The following is a 23,411-nucleotide window of genomic DNA, read 5'->3' as shown; positions in this document are numbered from 1 at the left end:
GAGAGGCGACGCTGGAGGGCCCTTTGAGATCAGGTAGCTCTGCTCCCAGGGAGAAGGAACCCGCCAAAGCCCCCAGGGAGCTGGGGCCAGGACCAGTACCCCAGCCTGGCCTGGCCGGGCCACGTGCCCCCCCACCCTGCATGCAGACCCCCCCGCAGAGGAGGAGGAGGTTTCCCAGCATAGGAGGCGGCTCCTCAGCCACAGTCTCCAAATGTGAGGGACCTGGCCTGGCCCCAGTGTGGGTGGGGATCAGGGCTACCCAGACACTACGTGGGTGCTGAGGTGGTCCCAGTGGTGGCCCCTGGGACCAGCCCTAAACCTGGCTGTGGACCCTGCTGCCCCTGCCCCCTCCCCGGTACCCACACTGCGCCCTTGTCGCCTTGAATCCCAGCTCTGCTTCTGGCTGGGGACGGACTGCTCAGGGCCACTCAGAGAAGCAGTGGCGGGATTCGAACCCACATCTGGCTCACCGCAGAGGCTCGGCCTGCTGGCCTGGCCTGCCTCCAGGGGCCTCCCCGGTGCGTGCTGCCCGGGGCGGGCTGCAGTTATGTCTAGAGGGGGCCGGGGGAGAGGATGGAGCGTCGGGAGGCGGATGCCAGCACCCAGCTCCCTCTGACCATCGTGGGGCTGGTTCTCAGAGTCTCCGTGTCCTCATCTGGGAAACAGGATGACGGTGTTACATACGTGAGGGGGCTGCTAGGGGACTCGATTATGTGAGGTCAGAAAAGCGCTTGTCAGCTGCTGTTTGCCTCCGATTTATTATCACTGCCAGCGGCCTTCTCCGTAGCGCCGACTGGCCTAGCTCCTCGGACCCAGCAGGATCCCTGCCCCTGCTCCCCAGGGTGTGGGGTGATGTGTTTGGTTTGTTGACTGAGCTCAGAAGGGCCTGGTCCTGCCCTGGACACGGCCCCTTCCTCTCAGAGCCTGTTTCCTCGTCCGTGTGCTGCCAGGCCTGGGGGCCTGGCACGAGGGAGGTGGACGCCCCCACTGCAGGGTTGCGTCCAGGCATCCCCTCTGTCCCCTCTTCTGCCCCGGGCTTCACCATGCCAGGCACCGGATGGGGCTCCGTGCATGGGAGGGGCGGCCCATGTCAGACTGGGGGCTCCCCAGTTCCCCCCTGCCCAGATGTCAGGCTGGCAGGCCAGGGGAGAAGGTGAGGGCAGGACGTGAGGAAGAGTCCACGCCATGGACTTTCCACAGACCTGCCGCGTGACCTCAGGCAGGTCACTCCACATCTCTGAGCCTCAGTTTCTTCCTCTCAAACACCCGCTACCTTGCAAGGGGTGGCGAGGCTCCACCGAGATACAGTGTATGTGAAATGCCCAGCACCCAGCAAGGGCCTATAAATCTTCGCATCCTGGGGTGGGGGTGGGGCTCCTGCAAATCCCCAGGCACCAGGGCATGGGGCGGGTGCCTGCTGGCACTGGCCAGGGAGATGGCACTGCTCAGCCACTTTGGCCTGTCCCCAGCCACGCTGCCACCATGGAAGCTTAGAGTGTGCCAGGCCCAGAGGAAGAGCTGGGAAGGAATTTAGTGATGCGAGGGGACGCCGCCCCCCGACCACCTCCGCACAATTCGGGGACGAGGCAGCGGGGCCCGGGTTCCGTTCCATCTGGGCCACTCTATGGACAGATCGCCGCCCTGACCAGGTGGCTGACATGTTCACAGGGGAAGTGACAGTGTCCACGAAAGATGTACTCAGAAGAGCTGGAGGAGTAAATAAACCACGGAGGGCAAAGTGGCCGGGCACGGGAGGCGCCTGGAGGCTCCTGGCCGCTTCCTCGGCGCTCCAGCCCGCAGCCCGGGAGGAGTCACCCGCTTTACTCCTGCCGGGAGGAGGACGGAAAGAACCTACAAGAGCGACCGAGCAATCCCACAGCTGAGACACCATCTGTGTGTTTGCCTTTTTTTTTCTTTCTCTTCGTTTTTAAAACAATATAGTGCAGACTGCACTTCTCACAGTAGAATATAATGGTCAATTTTAGTATAAAAAAAAAACATTCTCAGAGATTTGTAAATGCACTTAGTGCTTGAACAGGCCTTGGAGAGAGATACAGTACCGCTTCCGGGGTGCCAGAGGGGCTGGGACTTGGGGAATTTGGGCCTTGGGGACTTAATGTGGGACCCCTGCCTGCCTTCCCCCGTACTGATGGTGTGGGGCGGGCCTTGAGGGTGGCTTGCAGGGAAGGAGTTAGATTGGGTCTCCCCATTAAAACCAGTAGGTTGCCCCCTCACTGGCTCCTAGGAGAACCCCTGAAGAAGGAAGGGTAGGGTCCCTGTGATGGGGTCTAAGGTGGCAGGCCCATTGTTAGCCCCTGTGGAGCCTTTGTGCGAATAGGAAAAGGGCGTCCCTTCCTCAAGATTCAGAAAATCGCCATAATAAATATACAAGTCTAGGATGCAAAGTCGTGTCTCCTTGGACGAGGTGCCCTTGTGCAGTGCACAGCCTGCGCAACTGTGCCCAGCAGCCCTGTAAGATGTACTAGAGGGAAGGGGAAAGGTGGTAGTCCAGGGTTTGGAGAATGGGGATGGGGGTGTGATTTTTCTGTGTTGGGATGGAATGGGGGGAGGGGAAGGAGAGTCTGGAGGAGGAGGACAGGGGGACCGCTGGTCCCTGGAGCCTCGATTAGAGTGGTCTTCACCTGGGTGGGCCAGTGGGGGACACCGTGGGCCCAGTGACTTCCTATAGGCCCTCTGTGCTCCTTTTCCAGGAGACTGGGGAGCTCGTGGGGGGAGGAGCTGTCTGACCCTGGGGGCTGCTCTGATTCCCCCGACTCTACACCATCACACTTCCTCCCGCATCCCGCCCTGGCCTGAGCCCCTCTCCTGGAGAGCCAGAAGGGACGATTCCTGTTTTTAAGTGGTTTCTCTCTCCCTGCCTCTGCCAGCTTGGAGGGAGGGAGGCGTGGACGTCAGCGGCTGCCCCGGGCCCTCCGCGTGTCCTGGGGCCGCCGATGGGGGGAGGGGCCTTGGTGAGCGAGGTCGCCTTGCCACTCCCGAGGCGGCCGCATGGCAGCAGCCAGCCCGGCTTCCCTGCGGGCGTCAGTGGGCACTGGGACGCAGGGCGGGGCTGGGTGCGCCTGCCTCCCCGCCCCGTCCGTCTGACCGCCGGGCAGGCCTTATCTGTAGACGGGCAGGCGGATGTGGGCGTGCTGGTGGTCGAGCAGCCGGGGCACGGCCACCGTCTCGTAGCCCTTGCCGAGCATCTGCTCCTTGATGCAGGGCGGCCGGATGTCGTTGATGAGATACTCCAGCGACTGGAGGCTGCTGCTCAGCACCGCCGTGTTGCACACGCTCTTGCTGGGCAGGCCCGCCAGCGCGTCCGCGGGGGGCGCCGCCAGCTCCCGGGCCGCCCCCGGCCCCAGCTCGGTGGCCGCCGCCGGGTTGTAGCAGTCGCTGGTGGGCGTCACCAGCACGCTGTTCCAGGGCGCGGCGAAGTACTGGCCCAGGGCGAAGCCGGCGGGCAGCCCCGCGCCGCAGGGGAGCGGCGACCCGCCGGGCCGCTCGAAGGCGCGCCCCCCGCAGGCCTCGGGGGACTTGCTGGCCGCCGCGCCCCCGCTGTAGGCCCGCAGGGGCTGGGGCGGCGGCGGGGGCGGCTTCTGCGGCCACAGCAGGTAATCCAGGCCGCCGTCCGCGTACCCTGCGGGCTTGGTGGCCCCGGCCAGCGCCAGCGCCGGGGTGCTTCCCTGGCCCAGCTCGGTGCCCTTGCGGCAGTCGGGCAGGCCGGCGGTGGCCGGGTAGGCCATGCTGGGGAAGCCGGGCCCCGGGCCGTGCTTGGCCGGGCTGGGGTGGGGGACGGCCACGCCCTGGCAGGCGGCGGGCGCGGCGCCCGGGGCCTGGCACTGCTGGTTGAGCTGGTAGAGGATGCTGTGGATGGAGGGCAGGTTGGAGGGCGGCAGGGGCAGGCCGCGGCCCGGCAGGGGGATGACGGAGGCGGCGGGGGCGGGCGCCTCGGGCGGCTTGGGGTAGGCCGGGGGCCCCAGGGCGCCGGGCGCGGGGTAGGGCGCGATGCCCACCTGCACGGCGGCCGGCGACAGCTTGGTCCGCTTGCCCTCGGCGCTCTTGAGCACGCCCTTGGCGGGCCCGGCGGGCGCGGCCACGCCGGAGGCCGAGACGGCGGCCTTGACGACGGCCAGCAGGCCCTGGTAGCCCGCGGCGTGCTGCGGGTAGGGGCTGTAGCGCTGGCCGCTGGTGTCATAGCCGTTGACCGTGCGGCTCAGGTGCTTGTGCTGGGGCACGCGGATGTTGGTGGGGAAGATCTTGATGGAGAGCGGGCTGTTAGCCACCTTCTCGGCGTAGGCGTCCAGCTCGGCCGGGCTCGGGTAGCGGGAGGAAGGCATGGAGCTGGCCGCCGTCTCGCCTGCGGGGACAAGCCAGGAGAGGGAAGCACAGGTGAGAGCCGACCCCGCGACACGGGGACACCTGGAGGCCACAGCCCCCTACTCCCCAGGACTCACCAGCCACCCTTCCCTCGCTCGTTTCTGCATTCATTCACTTGCTCCTTCCTTCATTCCCTCGCAATTGTCGAGGAGTAGAGGACATAAAGGAAACCGCACACACCATAAGCTGGCTGAACTTTCACAGACGGAACACACTCGACAACACCTGGGTCAAGGGACGGGACATTGCCTGTGCCTCGCAGTCACTAAACACCCGGGTTAGTGGCTCTCCTGCTCCGACAGCGTGGACTAGTTGTGCCGCTGTCTACATGGTCAGAGGGGCTCCTGCAGTGCGCACCCATTTGCATCGGGATCTATCACTTAAGGTCACGTTTCGGGAGTCATCCCGGTGGCCGTGTGTGGCAGTGGTTCGTTCTCTCTCATTGCTGTGTGGTGTTCGTGTCTACATCACAACTGACATCCTTGATCATTTCCAGTGAGGGGCTGATATGTGGCGCTACGGCCCCGGCGCTCGGATTCAGTGAGTTGTGTCGGGAATATGCCCAGAAGCGGAACTGCTGGGACACAGGGGAGGTGACGGTTCAGCTTCAGGAGAACATGCCCAAGGGTTTGCCGAAGAGACTGCCAAGCTGCCGTCCCCGAGGCAGAGCAGGAGTGCCGGGGGCTCCGACCCTAGTCTATGACGCTTTGTGGGGCCTGTCTTTCATTTGAACACCGCTCTGGGGGGTGTTCGTTCCTCCCACTGCTTCACTTTCCTCTTGGTGCCTCCCTTTCCTCCTCTGTAAAATGGGATGACGATGACACGCGACCTCAGGGATGGTTAAGTGCGTTGCTATGGGAAAGAGGCCGGCATGGGGGCTGGCGTGTGGGGAGGTGGGAAAGTGGGGGCCGTTGCTGTTGGCTTTCATCTCGGGGCTCATATTCCCTTCTTCCATCACTAGGCAGGTGAGGAGGAGGGGTTTTTCCTCCACTGGCTGCCCATCCCCTCCCTAAATCTGCCTATCACCTGCAGGACCAGCATGGTGGCCCCTGCCTTTTTTGTGAGCTGTCAGCATGTCAGCTGAAGGGTGCACTTTGTGTGACAGGCTAACTGTCCCCACTCTCACAACTGGCCCCTGTCCTGGGGAAGGTGGGTTGCTGTTGGGCAGACCCCCTTCTCCCATCCAAAGCCCCTCCCTGGTCCTGAGATGATCCTCAGTGCCACCAGGACCCTCCCTGGAGCAGGGGCCTTGTGTGACACAGATGGAAAGACTTGGCTTTGGAGCTGGCAGGCCTGGGTGGAGTCCTGCCTGATGGAGGGGCTGTGTGGCCCTGGGAAAGCTGTCTGGCCAAGCCTCAGTTTCCCCACCTGTGGAGTGGGGATAATGATCATGCTGGGTCTGCAGGGTGGCCTCGAGGAACGACTGTGCCAAGGGACCCAGCAGGGTTGAGGTGCACACTGGGTCCTGGGAGAGCATGACCTGTCTGCGCCCTCGGGCGAGGAGGACCCTACAAGGTCTCATGGAACACTGCCTTCCTTGCTGCCATGGGGGCACCCCTGGGGCCTCCCAGTGATTCCTGGGGGTCTTAGGAGGGGGCTTCACCACTCTGAGCCTCAGTTGCCTCATCTGTAAAATGGGGTTATGCTGTGGCTAACACTATGTCCCAGGGTGGCTATGAGGATTTAACGAGTCCTGTTGGCAGAAGCAGGTGCCTTCTAAGTGTGTTCATACCCTCCCCATCTGCCAGGGACACGGGCCTTCCCAGGAGAGGAATGGGTCGTGCACGGCTGGGCCTGGCACTGTGTCTGGGACAGAGTGCAGACCCCAGCCCCTTCCAGGCCTCCCCACCAATCAGAAGGCCACACTCCACATCTCATCCTTCCAGATGGGCTCTCGTGGGCTCATGGCCAATCTGAGCAAAATGCGTGCCGTGATGGGGAGGTGCAGGTGGCGTGGGGATGCGGGGAGCCTCACCCGGCGGGCTTCAGAGACAGCTTTCTGGAAGAAGGAGCCTCCCAGCTAAGGCGATGGTAGAGGGGGTGAGGAGTGGGGAGAGAAACGTATCTCAGGCAGAAGAAACTGCTCGGGCCAAAGTCCAGAGGCGAGGAAGCATGCCCCGGCTGGGAGGTGTAAATAACAGAGTAAGAGCAGAAGCCCAAGAGGAGAGGAGGAGGAGAGAAGACCAAGGGAGAGGGGGAAGGAGAGAGGGAGAGAGAGAGAGGCGACTCAGGGGGGCACCGGGCCAGAGCAGGCAGAGGTTCTCAGTAGCCCTGACCCCAGGGCACACTGCGATGTCTGGACACGACTTTGGTGGTCACAACTTGGAGAGGGGGTGCTCCTGGCACATAGTGGGCAGGGGCCAGGGATGCTACTCAGCATCCTACTATGCCCAGGACAGCCCCCACCACGAAGAACCGTCTGGCCTCAAGTGGCAGCAGTGCTGCCTGGAAGGAGCCCCACGTCAAGGCATCGGCAGCCGTGGGAGGATTTAAGGAGGTGGGGCAGGGCCAGGGGCAGGCATGTGTGTTAGAAAGGTCACTGCCCTCTGCCCTGAGGGGCAGCAGGCAGGGAAGAGGTGGGCCGCACCGAGTGCCACTCCACCCCTGCCGCCTAACCTGGGCCAGGCCGGTAAAGCCGACCCTGGGCCCCCATCCTGACCCTGCCTGGGGCAGCCCCTCCTAAGTGGCCTGAAATACACCCGGTGTGGAGAATGGAAATGTCACTTTGGCCAACGGGGGAATCTTTCTCCGAGATTGGATTTAAACTACATTATACAAGCAATTTCATGGGCACTTAGCGTCGCTCGGAGAGTCCCGCAAAAAAGGGACCAGCTCTTCATTTACCAGCCATAAATCAGCAGTTGCTATAATGAGCACAAAAATGTCACTTTTATGCAATTTTACAGATGAACAAAACTGGTGAAATTAACTGTGGTAACCTACTAGAGTCAGCAAAAGCGGCTGCCGGGAGAAAAAAAAATTATATCTGTATATATTTTTGTCCCTCTTAAACTCTCTTCCCAAGCAAGTTTCTGCCATTGTGGTGTGAAAACTCATTTGTCCTCACCATTATACTTTCATTTGGAGTTTATCTTGAGTATCCAATGAGCCACCAACTGTGAAAATGATTAAATCTACAAAATCTGTCTAATGGATGGAATAAATTAGGTGTTTAAAACCTTAAGGAGGAGGGAAGAAAAAGCAGTGCCTGTTACTAGTTCCCATTCATTGAAAGAAGAGGCCCGACGGGTCAGCAGGGCTCAGTGAGGGGGGGCTGCCCTCCAGCTTTTGTTGGAGCCGGTGGTGGCACCATAAGACAGGTGAATGCTTGGTATGTGCCAGGCTCCGTGCCGAAAGCTTTTCTCCTCTTGTTTGGAGCCCTAACAGCTCTGAGAGGTGGGAGGTGGTCCCCATTTTACAGATAAGAAAGCAGACAAGTTATGGCAGGCAGCCTCCAAGATCTGCCATGCCCCCCACCCCAGTGAGTCTCACTTCCTGGTATTCACGCCCCTGTGTGGTCCCCTCCCACTCCAAAGGGGGCCGACCCGTGTGACCTATAAGATACAGTGGAAGTGAAGGAGTGTGACTTCCGGGGCGAGCTCGTAAAAGGCACTGTGGCTTCCTCCTTGCTCATTCTGTCCTGGATCACTTGCTCTGGGGGAAGCAGCTGCCACGTGAGGACCCTGGAGCGGCCGCGGGGAGGCCCACGTGGAGATGAGCTGGGGCCTCCTGCCAACAGCCATGTGAGCCCTCTTGGAAGCAGGTCCTCCAGCCCTGGTCAAGCCTTCGGATGACTGCAGCCCCTGCCAACATCTGACTGCAAATTATAAGAGACACAGGGCAGAACTACCCAGCTAAGCCGCTCCTGAATTCCTGATCCACAGAAACCATGAGAGAGAATACATGATTAGTCATGTTTGAAGCCATTAGGTTTTGGAGTAACTTGTTACATAGCAATAGATAACTACCTCAGGCCCCCCTTTTACAGACGAGGAAACAGAAGCTCAGAGCTTCCCAAGACTGCACAACCGAGAGGGCAGAGCTGGGGTTGGGACCCGGTCTGTTTGCCTTCCAGGTCACCCTCACCCTACCCGCACCCCAAGGCAGGCCCCGGATGAAGCCAGTTGACTCAGGAGGCTCTATTTCTTTCTCCATAGAGTTAGGAGGAGGACAGTCCTGAGGAGGGACCGTAAAATCAGCCTAGAGGCTCAGAGAGGCAGGAGGTGACCCGTCAGAGGCCACACGGCCCGGCAGCTCTCCCTCCTGCCAGCTGGAGGCCCTGAGCAGGTGTTGCCTGGATGTGTGCTCAGTGCTCCTCGGTGTACTGAATGTGAATGCCTTCAGGTGGGCGTGGGCCTGCAGGTCACCAGGGTCCCTTGTCTCAGACCTGGCCTGGTCACCATGCTGCTGTGGCCCCCGTGAGCCTTCCAGTCTGCAGCCCCCACTTTACGCCTTGTTCCTGGAGGGCTTTCTCCTGAGCCACCCTGGGTGCCTCAAACTCAGCTTTTCCCATCAGAGTACAGTGGCCGTGACTTGGGGCCTCTGGCCACTCAGGCCCCTGATCCCAGCTTGGTGAAGGCTCCAGACCCTCCCCTGGAGGTGGGCCCAGCTGCCAGTGTTCAGTGCAGTGGCACAGCCCTGCAAATGTCATGACACAGAAGGCCTCACGTGAGGAACCAGCTGAGCTAGTTGTCTGCAGCGGGCTTCTAAGCAGTGGCAGCATGCACAGGATTAATGTGGGGCAGGGGTTCTGTGGCCCCATGGATCCATTGGGGAACCCCAGGGCCTGCCTTAGATGCTACTCCCGCCCTGCCTCCCCTGATTCCCTCAGCGCCTGGGCGTCATCACTGCGTGTACCATGGCAGAGTCTGAATACCATGGGCTTGTCCTGCTCCCTCACCGGACATGGGCTCCCTGAGCTGGCTCGTTCACAGCTGCGTCCCTACTGTCTACAGGACACATGGTAGGTGCTCAGGAACGTTGTCTTGAATGAATGAGGAGGCTGTGGCCAGACAGACCCGTCCAGCCTGGGCTCCCCTGTTCACTGCCAGTCAGGACACTCGTCCTGGGAGGCATGAAGCCAGAGAGACAGCCCCGGGGAGAAACGCCTTTCGGAAGCCTCCCTCCAGCCCCGCCTCCACCAGATGGTTCCCGAGCCCCTCCTATGCACAGGCCCTGTCCTGGGCCTTGGAGACGCAGCAGCAGTCAGAGCAAACCGAGTCCCTGCCCTCAGGGAGCTGACGACATAGTCGGGGGTCAACAATACATAACGTGCCAGGCAGCAGCAAGCCCCATGAGCAGGAATAAAGCAGGTGTAGTGGATTTAAAACACGTCCACTAATTCTCTGACACTCCTCCCACAAATGTGGAGTCTAACTTTCCTTCACTTGAACATGAACTAGCTAAGCGACTCGATTCTGCTGAATACGATGGAGCAGAAGTGGCGCTGTGTGACCCTCATGGCTGGATTGTAGAAGGCAATATGGCTTCCGCCTGGAATCCAGGTATGTCTGTGTGTGTGTGTGTGTGTGTGTGTGTGTCTGTCTGTCTGTCTGTCTGTCTCTGTCCATCCCTGGGACCCGCCCATGTTCTGGGCTTGGCCATGTGTGGGTCTTTCGGCCGATAGCTGGCATTAGCCACCCGATGTGTGAGGAGCAGGTCTTCAGAAGATTCCAGCGCCAGCCTGGGTCTTCCAGCAGACCCCTCCCCCACCCCTGCCCTGCACGACACCATGGAGCAGAGACACTGTCTGTATTCCCGAGTATACTAAACGGCTGTTTGACACCACCGAGTTTTGGGGAAATTTGTCACGCAGCCATAGTGACCGGGACAGTGGGATATGAGGGGCCGAGAGTGACGGGGTGGAGGGGCGCCTGGTTTGGACACGGTGGGCAGTGAAGGAGCGAGCCACGTGGGTGTCACTGAAAGCGGTCTCGGCAGCAGGGACAGCAAGTGCAAAGGCTGAGGGCGGTGGACGGGCGCGTCCGGGGAAGCAGAGGCCGCGAGGGAGAGTCGTAGAAGATGGACTGGAGAGGCGGGGGGCGCACGGTGCAGACAGGCTGGGCTCGGGGGCCGCTGTGAGGACCTGGGCAACTCCACACTGGACGGTTGGGAGCAGAGGAGAGACATGACCTGATGTAGGTTTCACAAGACCCCTCAGGCTCCTGGTGGAAAACAGGGCAGGAAAAGGGGCATCAGGAAATAGTCCTGGGAGTAGCTGGACTGTCCTGTGAGACAGAGCATCCAGGAGGCACCCAGCAGAAATATGCCTAGCTGGGCATTAAAACTTAGGTTCTAGAAGGCTCTGATGATGTGGGGAAACGTGTATGGTACAGGTACGTGGAAAGAGGTTACAGAGGGGCTGTACCACACGAGCCTTGGTCTCCCCCCTTCCTTCTTGAAGGGGATTGAACCAAGACTTGAAGGAAAAAGCCCAGATGCCAGCAGTGGCCCAGCCTGGGAAGGGGCATTTTTCTTCTCCGTGCTTTTCTGTCATTGCCAGTGGCCGGCCGCGACCACGTGTTGCTGTCGGGTGGGGGACAGGCGCGTGGCTCCCATTCCTCTCAGGGTCCAGCCCTTGACCTCTGCGTCATGCAGCCCGCTTTGCGTCCTCCACGTCCATTGGCCTTGAGCAGCCCGAGGTGCTCCCTCCTGGGCAGACAGGGTGGTTGGCAGCCTTTTGAGAAGGCGCCACCTTGCAGGGGGGCGAATGCAGGCTGAGTCACAAAAGCCTCAGTTCAAGTCCCGGCTCTGCCACATACTGTGTGGCCTCGGGCAGGCTACTGCCCCTCTCTGAGCCTGTCTTCTCTTGTGTAAAATGGGGACAATGCTACTGCTGCTCCCGTGACCTTGGAGAGTTTTTGTGAGGACTGTAAAGGGTGCTACCCTCAGTGGGTGCCACGGTTGGTGGTGGTGATGAATTCACTAAAGCCCCCTTCACCACCCCCAAGCCCCCACCTCCCTCTCTCAGTAAAACCCTCCAATGAGCCCCTGTTTGTGTGAAGTCTCAGCTGTTCAGGGTGGCATTCGAGGCCCGGCCACCTGGCCCTGACCTTCCTCTGCAGTCCTCCCTCCCCACAGGCCCCTGGATGCGTGCACGGTGTCCCCGGGCGTCCCCTCACATGCCAACAGCCACCCACTGCTGAGCGTTGCCTCTGGGCCAGGCATTGTGCCAAACACGCAGGGAGGGCCTTGTCCCTCTGCAGTCCCCATGGCAGCCTCGGGAGGTGGGCCCTGGGTTTCAGAAGAGGAGGTGGGACAGTCAAGGAACAGGGTGTCAAGTAGGGGTTGCACTTGCAAATCTCCATGTGTTTTTGCTGACCTCTGGTGGACAGATGGGCTGGGAATGAGCCAGAAGGCCCAGGCAGGGCAGGGACTGAGGAGGGCCGGAAGGCGTGTCCTGCCCAGAGATGTTCGCTTTTGAAACAATAGTCAAACACAGAGCAGGGCAAATCACACACCTGGTGGGTGGATGTGGCTCATGGGCCATCAGTTTGAGTCCTCTGATGGCAGAGAAGGATCTGTGAGCCAGGATTTGAGCCCTGGTCACCTGTCCCCTGGGCCCCAGCTCTCAATCATTGGGCACCACGGACACGGTGGCTCAGGCTGGTCTCTCGAGCTGACGTGCCTTCCTCGCTAACCAAAATCCCCCTGGGCCTTCAGAGTCCAGCTTAAAGGATGCCTCCCTGTGCTGACGGCCTGGACACCCTGCTCTTCTGGTCTGTGTCAGTCTGTCTCCTCCACCCCACACCCCGGTGGAAGGTGCCCCACCTTCGGGTCCCCCCAGTACCTGATCCAGAGTGGGGAATCTGGGGACAGACACACAGTGCCTGCCGCAGAGTGGTGCCTGATTCATGTGCTGGAGGAATGAAGTAACAGGTGTCACTTACACCCCCTGGTCTGCGGGCTTTGACCCTCCAGGTCTCAGCCGGGATGCGCCCCCATCCGGGCAGCCTTCCGCGACATGCCGTCCCTGGACGCGCATGCTGTAGCTGTCTGCTGACCTGATTTGGAGGCCTTGAGGGCAGCCCCGCTCTTTCTCAGCACCCCGATGCGCGCGGAACCACAGCAGGTGCTCAGGAGCATCGCATGAACGACGGCGCAGAGCCCGGCACATCCCATTCTGAGGCCTTCGAGAGGCTGCAGGGCAGCTGCCAGACAGAACCGGGAGCCCAGTGTGCAGAAACAAAGGCGCCCACCCTGTGAACTGAGCCCCTCCTGCCCCTGCTCCGCCCGCCCTGGCCCCGTGAAAGCCTTGTCGGGAAACTGAAAAGGCTGGCTACAAGAGCCGGGCGAGCGCCGCTGCCATTAAGTGCATGTTATGGGCCTTTTACAGGTGCGTTAAATAGACGTGGTTATTAACGAGTATATTAAGCCAATTAAAAGCAGCCCTTTGAGTGGGTTTAATGTTGCTACAGGGAGACGTGAGAGCAGGACGGCAGGGGCCTTTCGGAAGCTGTGAGGAGGGGGAGAGTGGGTGGCGGGGTGGGGGCTCTACTGTAGAGACCACAGAGAGGGGAGGAGCTCAGACCTGGGCTGGAGTCAGGCTGCGGCGGTCTGACACCCAGCTTTGCCACTTGCTGTGGGTGACGTTGGGCAGCCACTTAACGTGCATCTGTTTCTCGTCTGTAAGGGGATGAAGGGGTGGACACGTCCCGGGTCGTTGAAGTCAGTGCCTTACTCTGCACGGCAGGGCACGTGGTCCTCGCTCATCGCGGGGGCAGGTGGAGGTGGGGACGGAGGTGGACGGGGCAGGGGCAGGACGCCAGCCCAGAATTCCTGCTCCCACACTCCGGGGTTCTCTGTGGGCCCTCCGGCATCCGCAGTGGATATACGCCAGTCCCTCCAGGTACTGTCCAGACAAACGCAGGTTTCCACGGGTCCACTGGACATGCGCCTGGGGAACTTGTTCCCTCAGGGACCTCAGATTTTTTGACTGTAAGATGGAGCTAACTGTGGCTTTCCCATAGGAGGGGTGGGAGAATTAAAGATGTGCCAAGCACATGGTAGGTGTTTGGCAAATGCCGTTCTTTCTCATGCTGTCACAAGTTTTGCCTACTGCCTCTTCCCTTAACGCTCAGGAAGTCACAGTGGGCATTATCTGTGTTGAAATGGTGGGGAGGAGAGGAGTCCAGGACAGAAGGGGTCCCTGGACACAGGGCCTGGCCCCAGCCCACGGGGAGGAGCAGCCCACATCTGCATTCCCCTTCGCTGCTGACACTCTGCCCTTGGAGGTGGCAGCCTCCTGAATGCTCAATTAACGTGACACTAATTAGCTGGTGGCACCGGCTGAATCCCTAATGAGGCTGCCCAGGAGGGGGTGGGGGGAGGCGGCTGGGCCAGGGTATATGCAGCTGTTCTCCGGCCTCCGCTGGGAGAGATGTGAGGAGGGGCAGGGTGGTTGCCAACCACCCTGACCTGTCCCCAGCCCACTGACCTGGATGGCAGCCTGAGGGCATCTGAGTTCAGACCTGGGTGTGAATCCAGGTGCCCCAGGACCAGCTGGGGGACCTCAGGGAAGTGATGACAGCTCTCTGGCCTCCATTTCCCCTAAGGGGACAGAGTGAAGATTCAATGAAAGGATGCATGTCAGAAGGTTTGGTACATAGTGGGTGCTCAGAAAAGGCTGGCTGCCTGCCTTCTAGCTCTTTCTGGGCCAGACTGGGCCATGCAGGGCAGTGGTTATAACTGGGCACTGCACAAGGATCCTCTCTTATTCTCTAACCATGTGTATGCACGCACCCATGTAAGCTCACACACACACACGCTCAGAAACTTAGGGGCACACGTGTGAGCCACAGGTGCCCGGACATTCAAGGACGTCCTGCGCATGCAGAGACTGGCAGCTGCTCGCAGGCACACACATGTATCCACACACGCCTTCCACACCTCTGGAGCCCTGGCTGGAGCCCTGGCGTGGCCGAGGGTCCCTGTGGGGGGGCTGGGAGTACTTCCGTCCCTCTCCAGCCTGACTTTCCTGCCCCTCACCTGCACCTCAGTTTCCCTTTCCTGCTCTCTGACCAGGCTCTATCTTCGGGAGCCCACTCCCCACTCTCTCCCTGTACCCAGGTCCCTGGCTCTGTCTATGTCCCCGTCTCGACTGCTGCCTTGCTGCCTGTCTCTGTCTTCGTAGTGGCTGTCTTTGCCCTTGGAGCTGCTGTCTCATCTCTCCCTCCTTTTGGCCATGTGTGTACCTACTCCTGTCTGCCTCCATCCACGTCCACGTTGGTCTGACTCATCCACCCCTTCGCTCCTCACTCCAGTCTCCGTGTCCAGAACTCAGTCTCGGCCTCGCCCCTTCCACCCACCCCCAGCTCCCTGCCCATCCCTGCTGCTATCTTTCTGCAGCCACATCCGTGGCTCTCTCTTCTGGACACTGGTCCATTATAAGTGCTGCAGACACCCTCTCTCAATTTTTGGCTTGTCCTGACTTTTTTTAATGGGGTATTTTGCTGAGCCACAGTTATTAATTTTAATGTGGCCCAACCTGTTGTTTGCTTTATTTGTGCTTTTTTTCCTCTCAGTTTGCAAATCTTTCCTATCCTGAAGATGATACTCTCTGTCATTTTCTTCAAAGAATGGTATGATTTTGCTTTCTGTGGTAGTAGGTTTTCAGTCAGCCTGGAAGTCCTTTTTGTGTATGGTGTGAGGTAGGGCTCCAGTGTCATTTATTCCACGTGGATAACCACTTGTCCCAGCACTGCATATCTGTCCCCAGTGATCTGCAAGGTCTGCTTTGTCCCAGATTGAGCTCACATGTGCATCGACCCATTTCTAGGTGCTTGGCTCCATCCCCTGCTCGCCTCTGTCCCTGTGCTGATCCTACCATCTCGGCCTAAAGCCCTGGCAGTACTAGCCCCTGCCCCACCCTCACACGTCTTTGTCAAAAGCGCCTTGGCTATTCTTGGCCCTTTGTTCCTTATCAATGTCAGACTCAGCTCTTCAGGTTACACACACACACAAATGGTCAGGATGTAGGGATCGAATTGAATTGAATTTTTTCCATATTGAATTTGTCCATGCATGTTACCCATGTCTAAGTTTATATAGATCTTTAAAAAATATCGTTGAATAAACTTATAGACAATCCCTAGATAGATACAAGCTACCAAAACTGACTTAAGAAGAAATAGAAAATCTGAATAGACCTGTAACAAGTAGAGATTGAATTAGTAATCAAAACACTACCCACAAAGCAAAGCCCAGGCCTAGATGGTGAATTCTACCAAAGATTTAAAGAATTAACACTAATTTTTCACAAACTCTTCTAAAAAAGAGGATAGGAAGGAATGCTTGCAAACTAATTCTGTGAGGCTAGTATTACTCTGATACCAAAACCAGACAAAGACACCACAAAATAACTATAATATCCCTTATGAATATACACGCAAAAGTCAACAAAATACTAGCAAACTCAATCTAGCAACTTATAAAAAGCATTATACACCATGACCAAGTCGGACTTATCACAGGAATGCAGGTTAACATCCAAAACTCAATGTAATACATGATATTGATAGAATAAAGGATATCTACCACATGATGATCTCAGTAGACACAGAAATTGGATTATCTGACATCCAAGGTCCCTTTGTGATAAAAACACTCAACAAACTAGGATAGAAGAGAATTTCCTTAACCTGATAAAGAATATCTAGGAAAAATTTGCAGCTAACATCATATTTAATGGTAAAAGACTGAACGCTTTCCCCATAAAATCAGAAAAACAGATGTCCACACTTGCCACTTCTATTCAACATTGTACTGAAGATTCCAGCCAGGGTAATTAGACAAAAAGAAATAAAAGGCATTCACACTAAATAACAAAAAGTAAAACTATCTGTATTCATAAATGACATAATCTTGCACGCAGAAAATCCTATGAAATCCATTCAAAAACTGTTAGAATAAACAAGTTCAGCAAGGTTGCAGGATACAAGATCAATATACAAAAACCAATTGTGAACAATCCAAAATGAAATTAAGAAAACAATTCCATATATAACAGCATCAAAAAGAACAAAATACTTAGAAGTAAATTTAACAAAAGAAGAGCCAAACTTAGAATCTGAAAACTACACAACATCGTTGAAAGAAACTAAAGAAGGTTTAAATAAATAAAAAGACATCTCATGTTTATGGATTGTAAGATGAAATACCGAGATGGCAATGCTCCCTAAATTGATCTACAGATCCAGCACGATCTCTGTCAGAATCCCAACTGGCTTCCTTGCACAAATTGACAAGCTGAGACCAAAATTCACGGGACCCAGAAGAGTCAAAATGATCTTGAAAAAAAAGGACAAAGTTGGAGGACTCACATTTTCTGATTTCACTATTTACTACAAAGCTACAGTAATCAAGACAGTGTGGTAGTGGCATAAGGACAGACATACAGGTCAACAGAATAGAAGTGAGAATCCAGAAATAAACCCTCACGTTTACAGTCAGGTGATTTTTGCCAAGGGTGCCAAAATAAGTCAATAGAGAAAGATTGGTCCCTTCAACAAATGTTGCTGGGACCAGATGACCACATGCAAAAGAATGAAGCTGGACCCATACACAAAAATTAAGTCAAAATGGGTCATAAACCTGAACATAAGAGCTAAAACTAGAAAACTCTTAGAAAAAAACATAGGAGTAAATTTTCATGACCTAGGGTTAAGCAAAGACTTCTTAGATTCAACACCAAAACTACTAGCGTCAAAAGAAATTTTGACTTCATCAAAATTAAAACCTTTTGTGCTTCAAAGAACACCATCAGGAAAGTGAACAAGACAACCCTAGAAAATATGTGCGAACCATGTATCTGATAAGGGACTGGTATCTAGAATATATAAAGAACTTTTACAACTTAATAATAAAAAGACAACCCAATTAAAAAATGAGCAAAAGAGCAGAATAAAGATTTCTTAAGAAGATATACAAATGGCCAATAAGCACATGAAAAGATGCTCAACATCCTTAGCCATTAGAGAAATGCAAATCAAAACCACGAGATACCACTTCATATCCACTAGGATGGCTGTAATCAAAAAGAAAGATGATAAGCGTTGGTGAGGATGTGGAGAAACTGGACCCTCACACACTGCTGGTGGGAATGTAAAATGACACAGCTGCTTTGGAACAGTCTGGCAGGTCCTAAAAAAATTAAGCACAGAGTTACTATGTGACCCAGCAACTCCCCTCCTAGGTATATATGCAAGAGAAATGAAAACACATGTCCACACAAAACCTTGTACATGCATGTTCATAGCAGCATTCTTCATAAGAGCCCAAAATGTAGAAACAATCCAAATGTCCATCAGCTGATAAATGGTAAATAAAACATGGCATATCCATACAATGGAATATTACTTGGCAATAACAAGGCATGAAGTACTGACACATGATACTACGTGGATGAACCTTGAAAACATTATACTAAATGAGAAAAGCCAGACACAAAAGGACACATATTGTATGATTCCATTTATATGTAAGAAATGTCCAGAATAGGTCTATCTCTAGAGACAGAAAGTAGTCTCATGGTTGCCTAGGGCTGTGAGCAAATGGGGAGTGACTACTCATGGATATGGAGTTTCTTTGTGGGGTGATGAGAAAATGTTCTGTAATTTGATGGTGGTGATGGTTACACAACTCTGTGAATTTATACTAAAAAAAAGTATTGACTAGTATTGAAAAGTATTGACTTGAATGGGTGAATTGTACAGCATGTGAATTGTATGGTATGTCTTACCATACACAGAAAGCTACCAACAAAATTGTAATAGTATCTTTTTGTAAAATGGATTTACCAACTCTTTGCTGTTGGTGTAGAGCAGGAACCAGCAAACTACTGCACGGGGGCCAAACCCGGCCTGCTGTTTGCTTCTGTAAATAAAGTTTTATTGGAACACAGCCCCGCCCATTCATTTCCATGCGTAGTTTTCACGCTGTAATGCAGCAGAGGCAAGGAGTTGCAATCAAGACTGTAGAGTCTGCAGGGCCGAAAGTATCAGCTCTTTACAGAAAGTTTGCCAACTTCTGCTGTAGAGGAATACAATTGTGTTTGTGTGTTGGTCTTACATCCGCAGTCTTGCTGAATTCTTATGCTCTTGGGGTTTCTATACAGATAGTTTTACTTCTTTCTAATCCTTAGCACTTATGATTGATTTTCCTTGGCTTGCTGGGCTGGCTAGGACCTCTGTACAGGGTGGAAAGGCAGGGATTTGGATTTTATCAACCTCGGGTTGGTTTGCTGTGGATTGTGGTTGGATACCCTAATAGATGAAGGAAGTTGCTTGCCTTCCTAGTTTCCTAAGAGCTTATAGAAGGGGGCTCACTCCGTCCGGCCCTCTCTCGGCCCTTCGTCTCTGAGCCTCTGTCCTCTCCCAGGCTCGGGTCCCATGGCAGGGGCAGCCTTGGACCTTCCTCCATCCCCCAGGCTGCACTCAGCAATAGCTACGTAATTGAATCTGCTGTGTGGCCAGAGGTTTGTTTTTAATTTTATTGGAATTTTAAATTGCTTTGTTTCTTCCGTATTTTATTAGTGTCAGTGGAAGCAGCTGCACCTGCAGGAATGCTCGAGGGGCTGTGGCTCCAGCCTTTCGGGGTCAGGGTTGTTGGGGGAGGGTGGGGGGAAGGGTGGGAGTTGAGATAAGAGCAGCTCCCTGATCTTCTTAGGTTAGCAAGCCCTTCGAAGCGTCTCATCCATGATGAGAGAGAGAGGCCAAGGAATCTCTTGTTCCCTTGTGGGTATGGGTGTGGGGGCAAGTAAAGTAAAGTGCTACCAGGCCCTGGGGGGTTCTCTCCTTCTGTTCTTATCCCCACGTCACAGTGGGGGAAACTGAGGCCCATAGAGGGCCGGTCACTCACTTGCCCAAGCGCACACACATCCAGGGCACAGCCAGGATTTGAGCCCCGGACTATCTTGGTCCCAAAGCCTGTGCCCTGGGGGCTCATGGGGAGGAGGGCAGGGTGGGCACGCTACCTTCACCTATAGAGCAGCAGCCTGAGGCACGGAGAGGCTGCGTTGCTTCCCCCAGGTTCAGCAGAGCGAGGGTAGAAGCTGCTGTCAGTCTCCTGGGCAACTGTCCCAGCTCCCCGCCCCCTGGCCAAGCCCCCACGGTGCCTCTCTGGGGTGCGCTGCACAGCCTGTACTTTTAGTGGAGCGTGACTCAAAGTTTATGTATCAGCACCATGATGAGAAAATCAAATATTTATTAGCGGGGAAGGCCCTGAGCAGCTGAGAAAAACAGGCTTCCGTCCCAGGGGTGGGCAGGTCCTGTTTGGGACTCAGGGACTCTGGCCAGCTGGGAGTAGCCCAAGATCTTGGGCCTGAGATAGAGGAGGGGGAATGGAGTTGCCCTCCCTCCACACCTTTTTTCCTTTCTTTTGTTGCAGATCACTTTCTCCAGTCACCTGGAACAGGCCACAACAGCCAGCCGCCCGGGCTCCTGGACACATGGCCACCCGTGCCCTTGGCTCCACTGCCTGCCTGACCTCAGGTCCCGGGGAGGTGAACTGCAGCCATTTCCGGTTCACTGGCCATGTTCTGGGTGTATGTGATGGCCAGTCCTCGTCACAGCCCTGTGTAGTCAGGCTGCTCTGAGCCCACTTTCCAGGAAGAGGAGGGAGGGGGTCTCAGACCGGGCCACGTCTTCCCCTTACTGGGCTCTTGACATATCGTTGCAGATGGTCAGAGCTGGATGGCTTCTTAGCTCCACCTGATCTGACCCCTTCCTTTACAGAAGGAGAGCAGAGGCCCAAAGAGGTCGATCAGCTTGTCCAAGGTCATGCTGCACACGGCCCAGTGGAGACCTTTCTTCCTTGGTGAGAAACCAGCAGATCATGAGGTCTGGTCACAGAGCTGAGGGCCAGCCCTTCCTGTCTTGGGTCTGCCTGGGGGCAACAGGGACCAGAGGGTCGGTTCAGGGCCTCATCACCCAAGAGTCACGCACAGGAGGAAAGGGCAGGAGCCTCCTCTGCCAAGTGTCCAGGCCTTGACCGCAGCAGGGCACCCGATTCAATTTGCTTATCTCCCTCCCTTCCTGCCTCCCTGTTTCCTGTGCTCTTTAATTACAGGCAGAGTCAGTGTCTTTTCCAGTAAGTGCAGAGATGTCAAAGGGTTTGAGTGGGCAGGGGAAGCAGGACATCCTTGGTGGCCTTCCACACACTCTAGTTCTGGCCTTGGAATGGGAAGGAACAATCAGTCCAAGTCATTGGGCCAAGCCCCTGCCTCTAGCCAGCTGCTCAGTAAACAATCAAAGGTTAAAACGCACAGACCCTCTGAGCCAACAAGTCCACCCAGGAAGAATTTTTTTGCACAGATACAAACACAGATGTACAAAGATGTTCATCACAGCACTGTTCAGAATCACAGGAGACTAGAAACAACCTAAATGTCCACCAACGGGGGTAAACGTGTTACCATTCTTTAACCATGGGACAGAATACAATGCAGCTGTTAGAAAGAATGAGGGCATTCTTTCAGTCAGATGGGGAATAATCTCCAAGATATATTGGTAAGAAAAAAAAAGGAAAAAAGGCACAGAGCTGAGAAGAGTGTAGGGGTGTGAATGTTTATGTAAAGGGTATTTACTGCCCCTCAGGAGGGGATTTAAGAAATTGCTAACGCTGGTTCCTCTGGGAAGGAGAGTTATTTTTCACTGTACATTCTTATGCTTTCTGAATTGTGTGCCATGGACAATCTGTTCAGTGAAGTACTTAATTTTATAAAAGAGAATGCGATGTTCCTCCTGGAGGTCACGTAAAGGAGTGAAGAGGACTGTGCATGAAGAACATTTTTCCTTGAAACCAAAGCCCTTTCCAAATTACCTTCATTGTTCTATTTTTGATAACACAGACAAATATTTCTCTAATAGATAATGAAAGAAAACCATCAGAGGACCTTGAGTTGTGAGGATGTTGATATAACATTTTAGGTCCCCTTTTCCTTTCTGGAAATACTCTGAAAGCAACATGGTATAAAAATACAAATTCCATTTTTGGCAAAACCAGGAGACAGCTAAACCCCTAAAGAAAAAAAGCAGGTGTATAGGCTGCCCAAAGCAACACAGATCAAGTGGAGCTGAGGGAGGAAGCAGAGAGATGTCACAGCTGTCTATTTCAGAAAGCGCCAGCAGTGTACACCCCCCAAATGTGAGGGACACACCTGAGGTACAAAATCTAAACCTCTTCTTTGCAGCAGTGAAACCAGAGGTGCATTGGCTGGCTAGAACACAGATCACAGAGGGAAACACTTTTCAAAGCAATTAAAGCACAAAATGACTGAACTAAGATCAAACATCAGTCATATCAATAAATGAAAATGGGCTAAGCTCTCCCATTAAAATTTTTTTAAAAACGCATTCAGATTGGATCACAAAGCTTAATCCAACTCTATAGTATATGACTCACATCTAAACAAAATAATTCAGAAAGGTTGAAATAAAAGGATTGGGAAAGGTTTCAATAAAAATGAGAATTAAAAAAGCAGAGATTACCATCTTAATAGATGAAATTCAATCTGCCCCAAAGTATTAAATATGGCAAAGAAGGATGCAATTCACTATGAAGATTTAAGGTGTTAATATCTATGTGTTAAATAACATTGCATCACCACTCATAAGGCCAGAGCTATAGGTGCTACAAGAAGAAAGAGACTGGAACATATTAGCGGTAGGTATCTAAACCCACCTGGTTCTGAGGAGCAAAGGAGGTGGGGCTAAATAAGAAATCCTGCAGACACACCATATTTGTAGGAACCTGTTTGTCTCTGAGGCAACTGGAGGGAAACAGCTGGGCTGGGAAAAACTCACCTCCTCCAAAGGCTAGCAATCAAAACTGAACCAGCATAGGACCCAATCCAAATACGTAAGAAAAATGAAGGAAAGGCAAAATGTAAATAAAGTAATGGTTGGCAAAAAATTCTTCCCATCAGAAAAGTGTGGTCACAGATGAGATGAAGATTATGGCCAACGATTTCATTGGTGAAGGAAAAAACGTAGTAATTGTTTCTATAAAGCAAAAACACAAAGTGGATATACAAGAGTAGGGGGAAAAACTCATCATAAAAGTAAAAGAGGAAATGGAGTAAGCACAAGGCAAAAAAAGAAGACACAGAAAACACAGGAAGAAAAGTGAGCAAAATGAAAAGCAAGTAAGGAGTTAGAAAGGCTTGACCAGAAGAGGGAACACAGGGAAGACGGGTGAAAGACAGCCAGTCTGTGCTTAACTGGAGCCCCCAAAGAAGGAACCTGAAATAATACAAGCCTTGGATCTGCCTGTCGAAAGGGCACGGTACTGTGTTCCAGGAGAAACAGACATGAACGGTCAACCCCAAGACACATGCTAGTCAGGTGATGACATGAAAGATATGGAAAGATCAAAATGAAATATAAAGGAGGGAAAATCGGGCTTCAACTTCTCCACGGCAACATTCAACGTTAGAAGAGAAGAGAACGAGGTCTATAAAAATCTTCAAGGAAACAAAGTAACCCAGGGATGATTTTTCACTTATTCAAGTAGAAAGGCGATGGACAGACCGTTCTGAACGTGCAGGAACTCCAGGAGTGTTGCTCACAGGAGGCCTTAAGCCACAGACTCGAGGGCCAACTTCGGATGATGGGAAAGTAAGGCCACAGGACTGGTGGTGAGCACTGACCCTGTTTATCCAGGAGGCTGAGATGGAAACAGCTGTGGGACTTTGGTGATGTAACCAGATGCTGACATGACAAGCCCGGGGAATAGAGTCATGGTATTGCTAATGACAGGAGGGAGCAGAAGAGGGGAGAGATGGATGGTGGTGTAAGTTCACGATGTTCTCATCTTCAGTGGCTGGGGTCAAAAGGTACCATTTAAAGCTGATGTCAGGTAACAGAGGTTTAAAAGTGAACTCCCAGAAGATGCTGCAGAGAGAAAAAGGAAGTGCGCTGATTTTATCATTTTGTTCATCTTAGGGAATGTAATAGATACTGTTCCAAAGAAATAGAGAACTAGGGTATTATTTAAAGTTAAAAACACCAACCTTCCTTATGATTACAGACGTC

At 54.1% G+C, this 23,411-nt stretch overlaps 1 protein-coding gene across 2 annotated transcripts in view; it reads right to left on the bottom strand.

The window, feature by feature from the left end:
* Positions 1–1,894: 1,894 nt before the first annotated feature.
* The window catches only part of FAM222A (family with sequence similarity 222 member A), a 54,867-nt gene continuing 33,350 nt past the window's right edge, over positions 1,895–23,411 (bottom strand). For both annotated transcript variants that reach the window (XM_004429880.3, XM_087424084.1), the window contains exon 3: positions 1,895–4,360. In XM_004429880.3, coding sequence (XP_004429937.1) covers positions 3,120–4,360 — 1,241 coding nt within the window. In that variant the 3' untranslated portion in view covers positions 1,895–3,119. The remainder of the gene's footprint in view (positions 4,361–23,411) is intronic.

Source organism: Ceratotherium simum, chromosome 35 (genome assembly GCF_057802395.1).
Source record: "Ceratotherium simum simum isolate JZ-2026a chromosome 35, ASM5780239v1, whole genome shotgun sequence".
NCBI lineage: Eukaryota > Metazoa > Chordata > Mammalia > Perissodactyla > Rhinocerotidae > Ceratotherium > Ceratotherium simum.
Note: the sequence above shows the minus strand (reverse complement) of the source record. Positions and strands in the feature narration are given on the sequence as shown.